Here is a 22110-nt window from a genome sequence, read left to right as displayed (position 1 = left end):
CATTTTTAAAAAATGTAAAAAAACTTCAATTCGGTGTACAGAGCGTTACCGTCTAGTAAATTAAGTTTTTTTTTTCAGTTTCTCAAATATGGATTACAGCAACCTCCGCGTATTAAGTTTACATAAACATCCCGAATATTTGGAAGCATGTTGTGAAATGATTAATGATGAATGGCCTCGAAGCGGAACCGCTAGAATGATGTCACTGCAATCATCATGCGATACACTTCCAACTAGTTTAATACTCGTTAATGATGAGAACATGCTATTAGGACATTGTAAATTGTCTCAAATCCCGAGTATACCAGAAAGTTGTTTTGTAGAGACTGTGGTTATTTCTAAATCTATGCGTGGAAAGAAACTTGGTACATACTTAATGAATAAAGTTGAAAAATATTGCAGAGATGTTTTACAATTAGATATGATACATTTATCCACGAAAGGCTGCGAGTATTTTTATTCTAAATTAGGCTATGTTATTTGTAAGCCTGTGTCAAAATACGGTTGTTTTATACCAAAAATTGTAAATCAACAAAATGGTATTCCTTCACTGGCAGCTAATAATAATAATGATAAAATGGACGTTACTGCGCCTCCAGTACCTCCACCAGTACCCCCACCAATGCCAACATATAATAGCATTGCAGATAATTCTATTAAAAGTGCTAAAACTTTTATGTATAAGAATTTGCGTAAATAATTTACTTTTATATTTCCCAATAAAAGGTAATGAGTGTTTGTATTGTATTAATATCGATTTCTATTAGTAAAATCGATTTATTGATACGTCCTACCACTGACGACATAATATATGACGGGAAACAGTCAAAACCGGTCATCGTGGCGAACCTTTAATGAAACTTTGTCGTGACATGGTGATGATGATGAAAACTGATATTTAAAAAAAAACAATTTTCGCACTGTTTTGACTGTCACAGGCATTTAAAAAAATTTCACTTAGAAACTCATCTAGAGTTAATAAGGTAACAATGTTTTTAATATACAAATAACAATGATGTAATAAAACTCTAAAACCAAATTCAATATTTATTTCTTTCTAAAACACCGCCTTTTCTATGTAATCCTTAGCGCGTTGACGTACGATGTCAATTTGTTGCTTGTCACCTAATCTCTCTTCAATCTCTATCCATTTTTTGTACAGCACCTTCATTTTACGCGCTGGCAACTTTTGTGACGTCATACGCTCCATAACTTGCCTGGAAGCAAATGTAAACATACAAGTAAAGTAATAAAATATAAATTCCTCATGAGATACTACCACATTTTTTAACTGACAACACTATTACACAGAGTTAATATCGCGTTCTCTCAGCTGTAATTCTGTAGGCAATAGAAAGGGACGGATGTATGTAATGGGCGTTAACAATTATAAAGATACATTTACATAACTACTGTAAAGTGTACAAGTAACGGTTTATTGGTTGAAGAGAAACTCTATCCATACGCACGCATTAACAAGTAAATATCAAGAATCAATCCAACAACACGCTAAATCAGAAAAAATTATATCATCATAGTTATTCCAGTTACAGGACGCCCACTGTTGGACTTAGACCTTCCCTGTAGATTTTCAAAAAGAAACGGCCGGCATCCGATGCCTACAAAGATCTTAACAAGGCAGTTTGTCCACCTTGTGGCAGAACATCTTACGTTGCATTTGTCTATTCTGGTTTCCGCCCCAGAACTTCAAATTCAAATTATATGTTAAAAAGAAAACAATCAAAAAAGATGACAAAAAAGTATAAACAAAATTAATGTAAAAGTAAGATAATTCGTTCACATCTCCAAACAATATATGCATCATGTAAACGCCTCTTTACCTCGTTATTACTAACAAATGATAAAAGTTCTTTTTGGGCGCTGTCCGGCGAGTATTATATATAGGTGAAGATAATTTTATATCACAACCGAAATTGACCCGCTGACCCGCTGACCTATGCAACATGTTCATTTGTAACAGTGAAATATATTATATCTGCTATATTAATATGTCCTCTATATAATCTTCCATAAAGACCATAAGGGTCCACCTAGGCCACTCCGGGAACATGGGTGTGTTACCTAACGCGGTCGTGGTCTCCGGTCTTGACCAGCGCGTCGACGTACACAGCACAAACGTCGACACGCTGTGGGTACACAGCCAGCACCTGCTCGAACAGCGCCTCTGCACGCTCGGCGCTGCCGTGAGATCTCTCCAGCTGCGCGAACCGGACCAGCAGGGATACATCTGCAACACATATATTAATTATTTACATAAATTATTGGTGACATTGACAGCCCTGATTTACTGATGAATATTAACATTACTGTGCTTCAAGGCACAACTCAACTTCCTCGCAGGGCAACTTATTATGGTCAGCGCTCAATTATAAACTACAATAATATGTCTTAAAAAATATTACTGTGATATAAAAGTAAGATGAATTTGCTTATAAAATGTAAATTCTTTATTTATTCTTCCAAATCAATTTCATCACCTTCAAAGTAATCCCTGTAGAATAAAACCTCCTTTTGAAAAGTCTTCTTCCAGTCCTCGAAACAGTCAGGATGGTCTTTTTTTGGTACAGCCTTCAATCAAGACCTTTGATTACTTTTTATCTCCTCAATCGTGTTATGTTCCCCACATTGGCCTTTTGAGTTTGCTGAATTAGCCAGAATTCGCACGGAGCCAAATCAGGCAGATACGGTGGTTGCGGAACGATGTCAGTCAAGCTTTTGGCAAAATAAAATTCGCGAAGAACCAATGTAGTATGACATCCGACCAATCGAGTCTTGACGCGTTTGACACAAAACATTCTTCAAAATGCCTGAGCCAAACGAAATTCAAACTTTTGTCAAACATATTTTTGACAATGTTTTTATTTATACAATCTTGATTTATAATAAATAGTCTGTGTAATCGACTAGTTTAGTTAACCAAAAAAAAAACTCACGTTCTTTCTTCTCCAAGGCTTGGATGCCCTTCTGCATCACGTGCCTGGCTTTATCCAGCAAGCCGAGGGTGTAGCAGGCGCTACCGCAGGCAACGTACATGTCCACCTGGCGGCGGTACTTCCTCAGCATCTGCTCCACTAGCGCCATCAACTCCTGGGCCTTGCCCGTTTCGACGTAGACTTCTAGAAGCTTGCAGTGGACTTGGTACTTGTCGTTGGTCTGGAGTGCTTCATCCAACGTGCTCTGCTGAGATTCCTGTGGAATGTTGAACTTGGTTAGAAGGTTCTATTGCGTTCGCCAATAGGTGACAATTATATTTGAAACATAGAGAAACATATTTAATGGAATCAGGCGTTACCTTGCGGAAGTCCATCCTAAGTAAGAAAAAGACCAATATTTACCCACTTCCCCACATGCAGTGGCCCGCCAGCCCGCTGATAAATGCGTATGCGGCAAACAATGCGAATCACACAACCGCCACCACCAAATTTCTCAACACGTGTTTCATTCCTCCACGGGGCATCTTCAGGAGTTATGTTACACCAATTAGTGCCAGCGGGCTGGCGGGCGGTGCACTTTGTTGCACGACTACCACTGCATGTACGAAAGTGGCTGAATATTGGTCCTTTTTTTACATAGAGAATCATAATTCGTTTTTTTTTGTCTTTAATTTCTTCTTAGAATTACAAATATGTCACTCATTGTAGAGTGCTCTATTAACCAATTCGTCCAAAGCTAATGTAGAGTTATGTACAGACACTTTTATTATTACAGGTTTATGTCATTGATTAGTAGTGATATATTCAGATGACATACATCTACACGTATAACCGGCATACATATTATAAGAGAACGAAAATCCCACCAATTAGAAAATTTAAAAAAGGAGATATACAGTCTAAGAAGAAAAGGAGATGAGATAAAGGAAAAGAATGAGAAAATAAAAGAAATAAGGAACTCAGATAGACCAGTTTAAATCGAAGAAAGAAATTTGCAAATATTTATAGCCCATGAAACGGTTTTTGGAGAGGAGTGATTTGGGAAATCCCACACTCATAATTAATTTATTCAATTTTATTTCAATTTATTTATTCCCGTATACGATTTATCATAATTTGAGGTGAATAGTGAAACATTATTTTTAGGGACTGAACTCTCACTGCTGGCCTAATACCATTTTCAGATTCCAAGGGTTCTAGACAGCAAGGTACAGAGGACGCCTAGCCTAAGACCTGAAGCTCGCGAGGTTACATACTACTGGCCGCCGAGGTGTTTGATTGCTTCGGCTGACATTCTATGGAGGGACTTAGTTAAAGAAGCCTCACGAGGGGATCTTGGCTAGGACTGTAACAAGGATGATAGAGAGGGCCAAACCTCGACTTGGTCGGTAGATATTACTTATCCAACGTCAAAACCTCTTCGGAAAGCGTTAGTGATGAGGAAAATTGGTGGGAGGTTCCAGCTGCTATCTAAGATGGTTTGGAATTAGTGAATGGAGACTAACCTTGGTACCAAAGCGATGCTCGAAGTTGAGCATGGCCAGCCACACGTTCAGCTTCTCCTGTTCCTCGCGGAAGGATATTGTGGTCAGAGCTCGTCGGCCCACAGCGCGCGCTTTATCGATCTCCGTTGCCTGAAGTTTACATTATGTAGATATATTGTATATACAAGTAACGCAAAACTACAATGATAAATTTTATTTTACATTGTTTAATTATTTGTTAAAAAATATCACTATGTCCGGCAATTGATTTGGCACATCAAGCGTCATATAAAAAGTGTCAATTAATGCATGGTACATTATATCCAAATATCATGTGATCAATAATAATGTAGTACAAAAGAAATGATTTAATATTAAAATTAATTATTGTTGATGTCCTGTTGCATTCCAATAGAAAAAATAAATCAATTAAAAATATTCCACAACATACACTTTATATAATGATTTGACATATGTTTAAAAGCAAATGCTAATCAATGGAGATATCAATCAATATCTAGATATTCACCAATCACTTCAAAATAAGCTATTTAAAGTTTAAATTAGTCATGTTCAAATATGAATTCATTAAGAATTATTCTCTATTCAGCCCACCGCAAGGGAAACGCCTCACCCAAAAATATCTTAGAGTGATACACTATAATCGCCACGCTTGGTAGGCGGGTTGGTGATCGCATTGTGGTATGGTATAATGGTTTGTGGGCAGTGGCAATTCTATACAATTAATTCACAAAGGGTGTATGCTGGGAATCGAATCAACAACTTCGAATTTTTCGTTAATTTTAAAAATTATCTCTGTTAATTATTATACCATAATAAATTATTACATTCATATAACAAAACGTTTTCATAAATATAACTAATTATTTTTAAGAATAATTAAATAGTTGGATATTGTAAACTGTATTATATACAATGTATTTGACATTTTATTTAGCAAGTACCAATGTATTGTCTGAAATTTTATGAATTTTATTAACTTCTATATAGTGTATAATGTAATAAATAAAGGCTGTACCAAAATTTTGTTTGAAAAATCTTTAATTCATTTGTAATAAACGGAATCAGATTTTTTAATTAAATTGTGCTAAACATTTTTACGGAAAAGGAATGAATATTCAAATGACAAGAATCCTTTGCGATGATGTCGCTTGATTATTTTGTTTTCATTTAAAGTATATCCAACAGAATATATATATATTTATAAATATTTATGACTTTCTTTCTGCTTTTTCACAACTATAACACCTAGCGAAGCAGACGAAACAAATAATATAGGTGAAAAAAAATTGCCGACTTATAATAAGAGTTCTGTTAAAGTAAAAAAAAATGTACCTGGAGATGGAAGGCCATGTAAGCAATCCAGAGCTGGCTGGAGTTGGGATTGGCTAGTAGGGCACGCTCGAAGTGTTCTGCGGAGCGAGGAGCTGCTGCTGCATCGACCGCCAGCTTCTCTATCTGCCGGATCCTCTCCTCTTCCTCTCTCACTTTCGCCACCTTCTCCGCCGCTGTTAACTTCTTCCGTTTCTTCTTCGGCTTTTCTTCCTCCTGTAGCAAATGTTATGGTTTAACAACCTCATTTCTTAGATCCAAATTGACTTGGGAATCCAATGTATTGTGATCAAAGAGAAATTTAATGTCTGGATCCTGGTTGAGCATGGTGAAAGATCACTTTAGAAGAAAACAACCACACTATTTATGTAATTTTAATTTATTAATTTGGGAACATTTAAAAAATAACCATCGGACAATTCATTAAATAACCAGACCATTTTTAATTTTTTTTTGTCATAAAAATATATGAGCTCTGTATTAACGAGGATATTTTTCAATGTCGTCATGTCGGCTCCGCAAAATCATGGTGAACAAATTTCTTGCCCAAATGTCCAGGGAGCGTTGAGGAGTTTTTGGAGAATCTACACAGTTTTAAACTCAAGAAAAGTCACTCGTGTGTATGTCCCAGCAGTGGACCATAATAGACATAGAGCATAGTTGCCTCCCTCGTGGGAGATGGCAATATCCCCAACATTCTTACACCACTGCAGTTATAAGTGATATATTAAATAGTGAAGAAACCTAATAGTGTATGAATTGTGGTAAAAAATAGGTGATACAAAGGTCGTAAATAATTTTTTTGGATAGAATCACATGGATAAAGAGAAGAATATTAAATTATCAAAGAAGCTAAAGCCCCCTATTTTAACTAGATAATAAAACGTGTTTCTTTTATTGATTTCAAATTAACTTCTATCATATACAGGGTGACTGGATAAAGGTGTAAAAACTTTAAAGGGACTAATTTATCACTTATTTGCTACCAATTCATGTATGGTAATACCACAGTAAGAAAAATTATTTGCAAAAAACTTGCAGACTTTGTACGGCTAGAAGTTGTCTTAAAAAAAAATGTAGCAAATTTTAAAGCGATCACTTTATATAGAATGATTGGAAATAGATAAACATTGTTCTATAGACAATACTGTATATAATTTAAATGCGTGCGTTTAAAGCATTTGATTATAAATTTAATGTGATCTTACTTCTTCATCGCTACTACTAGACGTCTGCTGTTCTGTAGACTGCTGCGTTTCCGGAGCCGCCGACCAGAACTCCTTCGCGCTTGGTATATCTATAACGGTTTCCAAGCTCTCTATTTTTCTCTTTTTACTCTTCTCTTCCGCTTTCGGTTTAACTTCCTTATTCTCAGTTTTCTTTTTAATCTCAACTACTTTAGGTGTCTTCTCCTTCTTCTTTTTACCTTCTTTAGTTTCACCCTGACTGAGCTCTTTAAATTTCTCTTGTACTACTTTTAAGCCTTCTATTAATTTCTGCATGCGTAGCTCTATGGCGTGTTTCTCCAGGTGCATGGCCGTGTGAAATTTTTTATTACTCGGTGTTAAAGTTCTACTTTCCAACAAGTTTATTTTACTTTCTATCCTGTTTATACGAAGACACTTTGCATCAATTGATTTGATTATAGATTCTATTCGTTTCTTGTAATGTTTAAGAGTGGTGCAATCAGATAAGTCTAAGAGGCCACGGTCTTGTGGTGTTAGAACATCATCGCTGTCTTCATGATAATCTGTTTCAATTGCATCACTCTCATCTGCTGCTTTATTTTCTTCTACATTCGGCTCCGCTTCTTTTTTTTTCTTTTTACCTTTTCGTTTCACTTCAGAGTCATCTGTGTTGGTCTGTGAATCATTTGTTTTGTTTTTTCTTTTACCGATTTTTTTACTTGTGTCATTATCTGTCTCACCGTTTGAAATTTGTTTTGAATTTTCTGTGTCCTTATCAACTTCGTTCTTTTTCTTTCTCTTTTTAACTTTTTCAACACTTTCTATAGATTGTTCTGTTTCAGTAACGCTTTCTTCTTGGCCAAATAACTCTTTCTCTACGGCATTGTTATCCATGTCTGTGATGTCTATTGTTTCTTTTTTCTTCTTGCGTTTCTTTTTTTCTATATTCGTGTCAATTTCATTGATATTTTCGTTTGTTTTATTTTCAACGTCAGTTTCATTATCCTTCTTTACTACGTTGTCCATTTTTTCCGCTTCGCTATTTTTAACCTTCTTTTTCTTGCGTTCTTTGCTGTTTAATTCATGCGGTGCCGTTTCGGGATCGGTGCCTACTTTCTTTTTCTTGGGAACTGTCGATTCTTCAGGAAGTTGTCTTTTCGTTGCATTTTTCTTCTTTTTCTGCAACATTCAAGTATTTTAACGCGAAACTTTTTGACTGCCACAAATATAAAGTACTGAAAGAACCATTGCCATGAATTCACGTTTGCAAATGTCATCATTTAATGATATTAAAATTTGGGAATGTATTACTCTAGCTACTGTGTCAAGGATATTCCTGGATATTATCACAGAAAAATATCAGTTCAAGTTTACTGTGGCATCTTTCCCGATCAAGTTGTTTTAAACCTTGTCAATTTAAATTGAAGGACATATATAAAAGAGTGCCTAATTTGATTCTAATATCTATATTAAAGAATTATGAAATAAATTAGTAACTAGCATGATTAACTTACCCAATCTAATGCGTCAGCGAGAAGGCTACCGGACATTTTCTTATCCTCTGCTTTTACTTTGATTATCGTGCAGTTCACCTAGAATTGTGCTTTCATTAAGTACATGATGATTGATTACAGGCATAAAAAGTTTAAGGAAGTAAATCTAAAGCTCATTTGTTATCAATATATATATATGGTATAAACCTATCCAAAAAATCAATGTTTTGGTACAGAATAAATAACTTAGAATTATTTAGATTCAATTTAGGACATATCTAATAAAGTGTACATGTATAAATCTGTGTAGTTAAACTTTATAAACTGATATGTTGTTGTGGAGTTTCTTTTTTGCTTCTTTTTCACAAATATAAAACCTTGTGAAGCAGTGAAAAATAAATAAATAATAAGTTGGCAATCAATGAGACATCCGTTATAACGAAAGGACAACAAAAGAAAAAGCGTTTTTAAAATTCGAATTACTTCATAATAACATAAATATCGTATTCCTGTAAATAAAAAATAATATTGTAACGTATTTCAGTGTAATCGTTTTATATCAGGTAATTGGAAATGGGAGGAAATTTTAAAGTATTTTGTTGACAACTGAGCTATATATGCACCAGTTTGAAGCACTTTTTATACTTAACAAATCACCATGTATTCAGTTGAAATGTAAACTGTCAGGTAATTGACTTTCATAATAACATAGTCTGGAATATTTAGAATATACTAAGATATGTTCTACATGACGTAAAATACAAGTAACCCGAACTTTGGGTTCTTGGAAGTTGGGCTTTATTCAAGAATCCAAGCAAGCTAGCTATACAACTTTGGTAGATTCAAATTACACCTAGGAAAAGTTTTGGCAAATCACAAGGGTTTCTGTTGGGAATCTAGATACCTCCATATGTCCGACTCCTCACCAAAAGGTGGGGTTATATAAGAAACACGTTTAACCAAATGATTAAAAACTGCTGGGTAGGTTAGACTACATGAAATTTTTCAACGTTAATATTTTGTTTTAAATATACTGACCAAGTCATATTTTTAATCGTAAACAATATATTGAAAATAATACGTTACAAAAAATTAAAATATATGTTTGAGCGGGAGTAAATTTATCTAATTTCAAAAATAATTTTTGTTCATGTTAAAACTTTTTGATTATAATCAACAAATCTTTTCAGTTCAATTACAGTGCCAAAACCGAAACATAAAAAATAACATAAAACAAAACGCATTTATGATCGGAAAAAAATTCAGGAGTACATATAAAAATAGTTTTATCGAATGAATTAAACAGTAAAAATATTTTTTAAACAAAATCAAAAAATTTTTTTGCTCGGTTGGTTGCTACTTGGACTTTTTTGTGGTCAACTAATTCAAAATCGAGAAAAGAGCGGAGGTTGTTCTTCAATTACCATGTAGTAGTTGATTGTTTTTTCACTAGAATTGTAATTTCGGTAATCAGATATACAAGATCCTACGTAATAATTCGTTTTTGATAACTCTATTAAAATTCAATTTGATAAAAATATATAGCATTATGTGTATTAACTTACTTTTGGGACACCCCTGATATAAATAGACACTTTTGTTATGAGTACTTACGATCTGTCCAAGGTGGAAGAGTGTACTGAGGTCCGGGGGCGGAGGCCGGGCAACGTGATGGCGCGCCACGTGACACAGTACGTTGTTGAAGAACGACACCACCAAGTAATTTCGGATGTACTGAAAAAAATATTTTTCACGATTATTTAGGCTATACAGTTGTGAATTTATAGCACATTTGCTGTCTAAACTAAAAATCAATGATTTCATAAATATTAAATAAAGTAATGAAATATAGTAAGGAAGAGTTTTCAAAAAGCTTCCTGCGACTAGCCGCGGCCTTGACTGTGACATCGATCCTAGTAATGGGAAGCCAACTCACGTAACATCTACCAACTCGCTACTACATTTGAAAATTAGCTCTTTTCTTGACTCTGTGTTTGGCACTAATCGGTGTAACATACCTCCTGAAGATGCCCCGTGGAGGGGTGAAACACGTGTTGAGTGAATTAACGGTGGCAGTTGTGTAATTCGCATTATTTGCCGCATACGCATTTATCAGCGGACTGGCGGGCGGTGCACTTTGTTGCACGACTACCACTGCATGTGCAGAAGTGGCTAAGTATTGGTCCTTTTCTTACTTAGGATGGACTTACGCAAGGTAACGCCTGATTCCATTAAATATTTTAAAATTAATTATTGTTTACAATCTGTACCTGCAGAGTTTATTCTTCCATTACTTATAAGTTGTATTCCAATAGAAAAAAAATACTAATGTAAGTCGGAGCCGTTACTTTATACAGAATGATTAAAAAGCTTTTAGTAGACTTCTCTTATATCATCCCTTTAAGGATTTATTTATCTATAACTATTCATTATGTATATAAATGAGTTTTCTATATAGTAGAAAATGAATTATATCTATTTTGCAAACGGCACACAGTCCAAAGATACCCAGGTCCTAGGTGTTAAAATCTCACCATTATAACACCAGTGTAGGATTTCCCGACTTCTGCTTGCTCGTAGCTCTGCAGCACTTCCAGGTCGGGAGCCATCAAGCTGCTCTTCAACGTCATCATCAGAGCAGGTTTCACCGGGTCCAGGTTCAGAACCCGCGCCCTCACCGGTTGTCCCTCCTAAATTTTTATAGTATAAATGTTTATATTAAAATGAATTAACATAGTGATTTTGCTATATGTTGATCAAATGAATATATTGTTCAATCAATATTGTTACAAAGCCTGAGATATAGAACCCTCTAAACAATAAACACGGAACCCAAGTTAACGCCAAACACACAAAAGTGCTGTCAACACGCGTGGCCAAGTTATTTAAAGACTTTTGTGTACGGTTCTCGGAAATTCTAACCGAGAACTACCTCGAACTTACTAGAACCTTATCCATAGTATAAATATGTGTACTCCCCATGTCGACAGTTCAGTGTTGTTTTTCGAGTTATAAGATTAAGATCTACAATCAGTGATGCAAAGTGACTATTTGGTAAGTTATTTGAACAGTGATTTCTTGAGCGATTTGGAAGAGAAGTTTGAACTAAGCGAAAGTATACTCTGTGTTAAAGTAAGGTGACCATCTGATTTGTGAATAAAGGACTCCTTGTGAACCAGTGCTGTTTCATTCCGAGTCAGGACCAACAGTACGTAACAATATATTTTTTTCCGTTTTAAGAATATTAACATAAACTTTGGAAAGATTTTTATTATTTTTGCTGATCAATTCATTGATTTATCTTTTTGGTGTATAACAAATAAAGTTATATTTATAAAGCTATAATTAACAATTGCATTAGCAATTTTATATTATGTTAATTGTTTGGTCGATTTGTTTATCTTTTTTGATTTATAACAAATGTTACATCTTTATCATTAACATAAGCATTTGCAAATTCTTACTGTATTAATCAATTGGTCAAATTGTTTCACCTTTTTCATGTATGAGAAATAGAGCATTTATATAATTAAACTTAGCATTGACAAATTTCTGAGAAATTTCTTCTGGTTGATTTGTTACCCTTTTTTAATGTATAACAAATATAGCTTTTTATTTATTAACAAAAGCATCGACAGATTTCTACTGTATCAATTAATTATTCGTTTAGTGTTTCTTTTTTGGTGTATAGCAAATTTAGCGTTTTTTTTTAATTACAAAAACCTTTATATAAGTAATACCATTGCAATAGCCCTATTTGTTCCTTTTTTTGTATAACAAATAGAATATTTATTCATTTTATATTCTTTATTGTATTAATTGATTAGTCGATTTGTTTCCCTTTTTTTGATATATAACAAATATAGCTTTTGATTCATCAATTAGTTTACTTGCTTCCATTTTCTATACATAAAAAACACTATATACATTTTAACTTAGTATATGTTAAAATTTACATAAGTCTATAAAAGTTCCCATTGTTGAAGAAATCATATACGACAAATTTTGTATGATGGTTTTTAATGACATATTTTACTTATTTATGGACAACGATGATATAATGTATTCAGCTCAGTGTGACATTGCCAGGATTCTACTTGTAAACTATGATCCCAAATCAGTTCTTACCATTTGACTGTACCAAGTTTCAGTAAAATATTTGATGACAAAAAACATTATCGGTTTGCTGGAATTAGTCATAATTAAAAACAAAAAATAAAATATAAACTTAAATTACCTTAAATTTCTTTTTCGATAACTGCGTGTTGCTAGCCTTCTTCGGGTCAACATAGACACCAGAGTCCCACATGTGTGTGTGCGGAACATAGCCTGGAACAAAAAGTAGTTCCATTTTAGGATTAGACATAATTATTTTGAAATTACGATCAAACAATATGTATATGTACAGTAGTACCCTGAGATACTGAAGGATTATAGTCCGAAAGAAATTTGGAGCATGAGACTCGAAATGACATTTTGGTATTTTATGCCAAAATGTGTATTATTAATTTTTATATAACCTATATTTTTAAAACGTTTGTGATATAAAAAGGCATTTTTTATATCACAAAGGATTAGAAAAAGAATTCGACTAGATTGTTTGTTTTTACTATAATAAAAATTTTAGCAAAAATTAAATAGATTAAAAAAATGTTGACGATCAATAGGAGTTCCGTCTTTACCTCGAGTTTTTAGTTACATTTTAAAAATCCAATTTTGTTTCTCTTGCAATAACAATCTAAAATTACGCATTAAAAATCTTGCACATATCTTACTTAATAAAACATAGTCACAAATACCTGTTACTCTGCCAACAGCAAGAGTCAACCTATCTTCAGCCACAGTCTTCACGGTAGCCTGAACTATGTCTCCAACTGCCAGATCCTTCATTGTGAAGATCGTCTCCTCCAGGATAGAAGGTTCATCGCTCAAGGAATATGTATAATCTGAGAGGTTGTAACACAACACTCGCACTGTGTGTGTGCTGCCTGAAAATAAAATCATATCATCGATATCACTATAATTAATATATATAAATAGTCCTGGAGTGAGTTGCAACTCTAGGTATTTTCAACTGTATATGCATGTAATTTTTAACAACATGTTAAACTTTTTAAAATATAATCTTGATTTATTGATAAGTGAAGTCAGGCCAACATTTTAGTTGTTCTATCGAAAGCAGATTAATTTCATGACCACTTGCTTACTACAGACTATAGTCAAGTCTCCTGTAGAATCTGGTAATCCATCTGAACTACTTTGGTAACTATATATAGATTAGATTAAAAAAGCATATTTACCAATCGGATAAGATTTAGCAACCACATCCTCGTCTGCCAAGTTTTCGTCCACTTGGATTCTGCGGAGACTCATTGTACCAATACTTCCTTTTCCCATCTTGAATATGATCGACCGGCCCATGATTTTTATCACCTGAAAAATATTTATATTTATCACCCTGGACTCTAGAGTTTATTTAGTCTGGCCCACATCTTACTAAAAGATTATTACAAGAAATTATCACAATTAACTACACACATCATCATATCAGACGACCACCTCCCCCATAATTTGCCACACTGGTTGGAAGAAGTCTGCATCCATCATCTTCTGACAACCTTAATAAGTTCATCCGTCTACATAGTGGATGGATGTTTTTGACCGTGCTTGCTGATCCTGCTGTTCCTGCGACGGCGTCATCTCCGACGGAGGTCTGTTTCCCCACATTGACTCCTTTGCCAACCAGATGGAGAGTTTCTCCTTACCTATTCCAATTTTAAAAGATCCCACATGAACAGATGTTCTATCTTTGTTATACCTCTCACTACTACGACCACCGATTTTAATAAATATTTATTTATAACTAGAATGTATATATATATATATATATTAACAAATTAAGAAGTATAAATACCTGTGCGTCTTCAATAATCTCTCCTTCGCTGAACTTCTGCTCGGCTTCGAGGTTCGGGTATGTGGTGGCGAAAATATCCTTCATGGTGAGGAACGGGGTGTTACGTGTTGGTATAACATATAAGACACGTGCGCGTATCTGTCGACATATAATTATGTAACATTGTATTAACACATAAGATGTTGCAGGGACAGACCTTGGGAACGAAAGGTTCACTCCTACTAGATGTACTGATTAAATAGTCAAAATTGCGATAAGTAGCTCGATGCGGGCAACAGTAGACCGTTCAATGGAATTGAAAATTTTATTCATCTCTGATATGTGAATGTGACAAGTAAGAAATTATTTGAGTTTTCTTGGTGAGAATTATTTATGCAGTCCCTATGCTCTGCACATAAAGTTATACCTTGCTTAGAAACCTATCTACTCTTGAAGACTCCTAAGTTATAGTTAGTACTTAGACAAGGTCTTGGTTCATATGTCACAAGGCAAGGGGGCACACCATAGTGCACCTAATCACCAGCTGTCCTGTCTTAGAAGCGACGAGAATGGAATACCAGGAAGAATAGAGGTGGGTAACATTGTTTCATAGGTAAGTCAAGAAGTCGCTAGACCTGGAGTAGTACTGCAGGAATAAAAGATAGGAGAGACTATATAAAGCTACAAATAAGTCGGGTAAGCAATAAAAGGAGGAAATGTAAAATTGAAGAATGATTAAGGAAGTAAAATATGTATTTAGGGTACAAATACAAAATGCAAATATTGAGAACATAAACCAAAAGTAAAAATAAGGAATAAACTATAATTCTAACCTGTAGTATTAGTAAAGAAAGCAAAGTTTGGAAAGGAATTTAGGAAAATCTGATGAATAATATAGTAATGAATGGAAGAGAGAAATTGTTATGGATAAAAGAAGGGTGTGAAAATAGAGTCATGTGAAAAAATTGGTATAGTAAACAATGACTCCCGTAGGTTGTTCTAATATAAATATAGGTTGAAGAGGTTTCAACCATGTATGGATGTTGTGAATCCGTGCATCTTGTTGTCTGATGGAAGGAGGTGGGAGAATTATTTGGTGTAATTCCGACACACACTATGCTACAGCATACTCACTCTTTGTCCAAGATTAGGCCGCTTCCCTTTCACCTTGTCAACTTGCTGACGCTGCACATATGCCGTGGTATCATCCAGGACGTGACCTTCGATGCCATTCTCCAGAGACTACACAAATTTTAAATTAGGATTATTAATTTTCAAAATAGTTATCAAGGTTTTCTTTGGTGACTAAAGTGAATGTTTTACGAAGAGTGTTTAAGGACAGGTTTGGTTTCCAGTGAAACCATTCCCTTTTCACACGGAGCTACATCTGTTAATTCAGCTTCAGGATGTCAGGCCTCTTAAGGAATTTACCAATGTAAGAATTTGGACAGTTAGCTAGTTTGGATGGTTATCAAGCCGTTGTTGATAGGACTTAGCCAATGCTCTGACCACTTGACTGTTGCCATCTTATTGGAGTTGTCACTTCCAAACGCTGAATCCTATACATCCATACTGGCTTCAGTAACGTTTTATATATTAATAAATTATTGTTTACAGACTGCTTGCTTTTTCTAGCCAGTAACTAAGGCATACTTTTATATTTCAGATTCACTTTTCTCTTTGTTTTAATATGCTGTTGCCATTTTAGCCTATAGTGAAGGTGGAACCCAAGAAACATGACTTTATCTGTATGAGTTAGTGTGTTTTCTCCAAGATGAACTGGATCAAAGTCGCTTTTTTAAAAGTTATCAAGGTAATCATAGTTTTACAAGTTTTATTAATTGCTCTAAATTTTAGTAAATATATTTAGTAAACTAACTGTACCCGCGACTTTATAAGCATTTTATTTAATAAAAAGGATATTTTTTTTTCTTTTCAGAATTTTTCCAGAATAAAAGTAGTCTAAGTTATTCTTTATAACATCAACTACGAGGGCTAAACTGAAAGTTTTTAGAACTGGCAACTTAAAAGCATTATATTAAAAAAATAAGTTTAAATTTTGAAAATAGAACTCTTTACCAATAATATTGAGTATACATTTCATTCATTTGTCATTTGTTTTACGATTTGGCGGCAAATTGAAAATTGTCTGTGCACGTCAGAATGAATTTAAGCCGAGAAAATTTTCGTGCAATGATTTTTTATGACTTTCGATGTCATATAAGTCAACAAGAAAGTTATGATAGACTTCGATTGGCTTTTCACGATGAAGCCCCATCTCGTGCCACAGTTTACAACTGGTTTAATGAATTCAAACGTGGTCGAACTAATCTCACCGATGATTTGCGTGAGGGACGGCCTTCTACAGCGACGACTGAAGACAATATCAGTGTTGTGCGGCGTATGATAGAGACTGACAAAAGAGTGACCTATCAGCAGATTCGGACAAGTCTAGGCATAGGTATGAGTCAAGTGCACAAAATCCTCCATGAACATTTAGCGGTCAGGAAGCTTTGTGCCCGCTGGATACCGCATAATTTGACCGAGGCTCAAAAACTCCGCCGTGTTGATTGGTGCCGAGAAATGATCCAAAAATTTAACGGAGGTGACTCAAATGCTGTGTTCGACATACTAACGGGTGACGAAAGCTGGATTTACTGTTATGATCCGGAAACCAAAAGACAGTCTGCTCAGTGGGTGTTTCCTTCCGAAGAGTTGCCAACTAAAGTGAAGAGAGGTCGAAGTGTTGGAAAAAAGATGGTGGCCTCGTTCTTCGGAAAGACAGGTCATTACGCGACAGTTGTCTTAGAGGATCAGAAAACGGTTAATGCAGAGTGGTACACTAACAACTGTTTGCCACTTGTCTTGGAAAAAGTTCGAGAGAAACGACCTCGCAGCAGGATCCTCCTTCATCACGACAATGCCTCGTCGCACACCGCCAGGCAAACGATCGACTATTTGGCGACCTCAGACGTGGAATTACTGGGTCACCCGCCGTATAGCCCCGACCTCGCACCCTGCGATTTTTATTTATTCCCGAAAATAAAAGAAAAACTTCGAGGAAAACATTTTATGGACGCCGAAGAAGCAGTGGCTGCGTTTCAAAACGCCGTCGAAAAGACCCCTAAGGCCGAGTGGGCAAGGTGCTTTTCTCAATGGTTCCATCGAATGCAGCGATGTATTGATGTAAATGGACGCTATTTTGAAAAGTTATAATAAAACTAATAACTTGCTAGAATGCTTAGTTTTTGATTTTCTAAGAACTTTCAGTTTGACCCTCGTACCTGCCAGTATAAGTCTCATCACAATTGGTCCAGCCATTTCGGAAATTATCCAAAACAAACAGATAGACAGACAAAAAATTGAAAAAAAAAAAATTTTGGTATGTGGTACAAATAGTTACATTACAAACAAACAGTCCAGTTTTATTTATTTGTATAGATGACACAATTAAGATGAGAACAAAATACATTTTTTTGACAACTTTATCATTTTATTTCCAATTTTTTAATCTGTATATAATTATAAATAGCAGATGTGAACAGGTGTAAAAAAATATGTTCTAAAAGTAAAATATTGATTTAAGATGTTACTATACATAACACAAAAAAATTATATGTAAGATAGATAAATGATCATTTTCATAAAGGACATACCCTATCGACAGTGAACTCTAGAGCCGTAGCAGGCAGGAGTGTAGAAGTGGGCTTCCTTTGGACAGCCTTTTGCAAAGCCTCCAGTTCATTACTGAGCGTTAGAACACTGCTGTCATTCTCTATGACCACTGATTTCACACAGCACCATGTTAAAACACCCGTGTCTGAAATATACAAGGAATTTTAATGAAAAAAAATTCAAATCCGTCTATTATCCCATGCTGAACCTACTTACACAAAATTCATTACGAAATTCCAAAAACATGTGCAAGTGTCTTATATGATATTGGCACTGCTCACAGATAATAAAAGTAAAGTTGAAGAAAAATTAAAATTTATAGTTTATATTTAATATTTCCTTCAAACATACCAAATGCAGTATCAATAAATATAATATTATTTTTACATGAAAATAAATTCCTATTTCCCTTGGTCATGCAGTAACTTGAGAAGTCTTTACCAATTTTATTCATCTGTGTTTTATAACTATCTTAATACTTCGTATAAAATTAAAAACCAAAGACAGAAATACGGGGAAGAACAAAGCAAACCATCCTCACAAGAATTGATTAACAAAAATGTAAGTCACGGGTAATCATCTGGTGCACATAGAGGCAGGTAAAGATCAAAAAACGAGAAGATGATCGGAACACAAGCAGTGTGCATTCTTATCTGCCAGTAAAACTAATTTACATGATTATTATTTTAAATTAGATACATACCTAATTTTAACTCTGGGTTGACAGCAGTCTTTGGCAGAAAGGCTCTAGTATTGTTGATTCCCATTTCCATCACATAGCCATGGTCTTCCTCTGAGCTGACAGCTCCCTGGAGCAGGGCACCTGGCATAATTTACACAGATTGGATTATCATTACAAGACCAGCTAAATCTGTCAGTATAGTATGACTCTAATATCATCATAACCATCATCATGTCAGCTGATAGACCCCTAATTCTAAGTATAAGCCTAATAGATTTTAGCTAGTTAAAAATTCGAGTGTTCTCAAGGGAGCCTCGACTCGGACCACCACATATTACTATCTACCACACGTCACTCTGTGTTTGGGACTAATCGATGTACAAACTCCCGAAGATGCCCCGTGGAGGGGTAAAACATGTGTTGAGTGGTTTAACGGAGGCCGTTGAGTAATTCGCATTGTTTGCCGCATACGCATTTGTCAGCGGGCTGGCGGGCCGTGCAATTTGTTGCACGACTACCACTGCATGTGCGGAAGTGGCTAAATATTGGTCCTTTTCTTACATATTATTATTTTACTGAATTGGTATGACGCCAAGCTCTTAGATCTCTTTTGTGAACCTTCCGTGGAGTGACTAAGTTCATGGTCACCCAAGGGACCTTGGCCTGGACGTCGTTAATCCTACACTTGATTCTAAAAATATACATTAATACTGATCTTAAAAAATAACCCTTAAAACAGATTTGGTGTTCTAATTCAAAATTTGATGCTGATCTTCCTATGCTGAAAATCTATGGTTAATGTTTGATTTATACTTTATTATATCAAATTTACAAATGAGTCAACAAATCAAGTTCAACTTATTTAAATAAACTAACATGTTGAATAAACAAATCAATGTTAAATAGAGTTAAATCTTATAACTATAAACAAATATATGTGTAAAGAAGGAATACCTCTGTGCAAATCTGATTGGAGTCTTCCAGCATTAACATGCTGTGGCATCATGGACAACAAAAGGTTACTGCTGCGAACCTCCAATACCTTCACTGCTACATACTGGCCTGGACGAAACATCTCCAGCAACTCTTGGACTTTATCTGTCTATTATGAAATCAAAAATGTTATTTACATTGTTTTTTATAAATTGTATAGTGACTTGATGTAAAAATAAATGTCATTAGTAGTTGCATTTCTAATATGAAAGTATTGTTACAAGCTAATAACTTTTTTGGGTTCAGTTTAAACTTCCTATTAACATAATATTATTTTTATTAACTAAATAATCAACTTTTAATAATAACTGATAATAAGTCATATGGGGGTCTACAACTACTTTGTAAGCCTTACACTAGCAAATGATTGAGACAAAGTCCTTGCTAATAGCTGAAGATTTAAGTAAACAGTGATGAGGCTAATCCAATGAAGAACAAGTCTAACATGTAAAAAAATAGTAGTAATTAAAAGTGATAGTTATACCATAGCAATAATGGAGGCATGTCAAGCTGGAATACTATATAAGAGCAAAGGATTTAAAATAAATTACATAATAGATCAAAATATTATAATGCCTGTTAATGAAGAGAACTTTCAGTTTGTATGAACTGCAATATATCATCATCAGCAAGGGGTTAAACAGGGGATTCTAAGGTTAAAGCTCTATATTTACATCAGGCAAAAGAGGGCACTCTATAATAAATCTCGCCTTTTATGTTTTAATAGTTTTAAGAATTAGTATTTCAGTCTATGTGTTGTTATAACTTTCAAAACCTACCAGCCCTAGGAAGAATTTCAAATGTTTTTAATTATTTTGCTCCAATTTAAATGTTTTAACTATTTATGTCTTTCAGCAAAGGCTTCTATGGTTATTTATTAATGTTTGAATATCTTAATTATTAAATTATTAGCAATCAACAACAGATACCTTATCATTAACATATGCATCCAGTAGTTTGTTATAAGACTCGCTGATATGACAAGCCATCACAGTACCGACCAGTCTGCATGGTAATGAAACATGTATTTTTGTGTCTAACACTTGCCGAACTCTACCCAACAGCACCTGACCTTCCTTCACTATCTGTAAAAAAAAGACAATGAGTAAATTATTTCAGGTTGAATTCAATATATTCACATCCAAATATTTTCATTAATTCTTTCATTCATGTCAGGATAGGTGCCCAAAGTTATGAATAGGCCTCCCTCAAAGGTTGTCATAATATCCAGTCTTATGCTGCATACATCCAGTGACTCCCCACAATCTTGATGATGTTGATCAATGTTTGAAGCATACCCACATTGCTCAACCAGCTTGTGGTCTCCACTTAAGATCATTTTGAAAAGCTGTCAGCCGATTGAAATAACCTATATTGAAATCCATTGAATTGAAGCTATGATGATTACAAGCGCATCTTAATCTAAGAGGCCATAACATACTAAATTATTTTTTTATGTAGTCACTTTTACAATATCTTTAATACAGTAGTACAGGAATAAATTCCCAAATCTTATTCAACTTAAAAATGCTTATAGTAAAATAGCTGGAATTTTTACAAGTTGCCCATAAGTTAATAAAGCCGAGAGAAATGTTTAAAAATAAGAATATATACCTTATAATTAAGATACACGCCACAATTTTTAACTGACTGGTCGTCCGCAGCAACAAGTTCTTCCGATAAATAGCCATCATCCTCCTCAGACTTCTTTTTCGGCTTTACTTTCTTTCTTTCTCCTTTCTCTACTGCACCTAGAAACTGTTTTCGAATTATTTGATAGTGGTCATATTTGTTTACAATCGACTGTTTTCAAAGAAACTGAATCTTACGTTTCCACTCTGTTTGAAATATGTTACTGAAGGTTTCTTTCCTCCACGAGGAAAGTATTCATCAGCGTCCCCCATAATATATTGACTATTCTATTTGTTGTAATTTTTAAATAACACTACGAGTTAAAATCAAAGCATGACAATTTAAGGTTATATGACGTTCAGAATCTACGGTTAATCATAAATAATTGACAGAAAACTTATTAATGTTCAATTTGATTTTTTTTTCTTGGGATTATTGTTTCGTTATATTAATTAATAAACAATATTGTTTTACAACTAAATTAAATCTGAAGGTTCACTGATTTAGAAAATGTAATAATTTACAAAAACAATAAAATTTTAATCAGTTATAATGCCAACTTTTGATGTCTTATTGATTCTTGTATAAATTTATGTATTATAAGTAAATATATATTTATTGAACAATGATAATAATTCTGATGTTTTTGATTACTTTAAAGAAAAAAATAGTAAACAGAGTTATTTCATCTTTAGCATCTTATCATAGTTATACCAACAATATAGCCAGATTGAATTTATTTTTATTGTTATATATATTTCGTT

At 34.3% G+C, this 22110-nt stretch overlaps 1 protein-coding gene across 1 annotated transcript; it reads right to left on the bottom strand.

The window, feature by feature from the left end:
* Positions 1-1040: 1040 nt before the first annotated feature.
* On the bottom strand, positions 1041-21697 carry Rrp5 (Ribosomal RNA Processing 5). The gene is made up of 20 exons (XM_068763029.1): positions 21544-21697; positions 21329-21472; positions 20644-20799; positions 19676-19823; positions 18743-18862; positions 18021-18184; positions 15499-15606; positions 14386-14523; positions 13772-13904; positions 13271-13459; positions 12709-12800; positions 11006-11161; positions 10086-10205; positions 8493-8570; positions 7000-8157; positions 5795-6007; positions 4460-4588; positions 2955-3210; positions 2083-2248; positions 1041-1217 (listed from the first exon to the last, which is right to left on the bottom strand). The coding sequence occupies exons 1-20, from the start codon at positions 21616-21618 to the stop codon at positions 1058-1060; spliced, it is 3903 nt and encodes a 1300-aa protein (XP_068619130.1). The 5' UTR covers positions 21619-21697; the 3' UTR covers positions 1041-1057.
* Between the last annotated feature and the right edge of the window lie 413 nt (positions 21698-22110).

The sequence above is a fragment of the Battus philenor genome, unplaced genomic scaffold, assembly GCF_028537555.1.
Source record: "Battus philenor isolate CCGP_79_NKW_IND1 unplaced genomic scaffold, ilBatPhil1.0.hap1 SCAF_17, whole genome shotgun sequence".
In the NCBI taxonomy this organism is placed as follows: domain Eukaryota; kingdom Metazoa; phylum Arthropoda; class Insecta; order Lepidoptera; family Papilionidae; genus Battus; species Battus philenor.
This window is presented reverse-complemented; position numbering and strand designations above follow the sequence as displayed.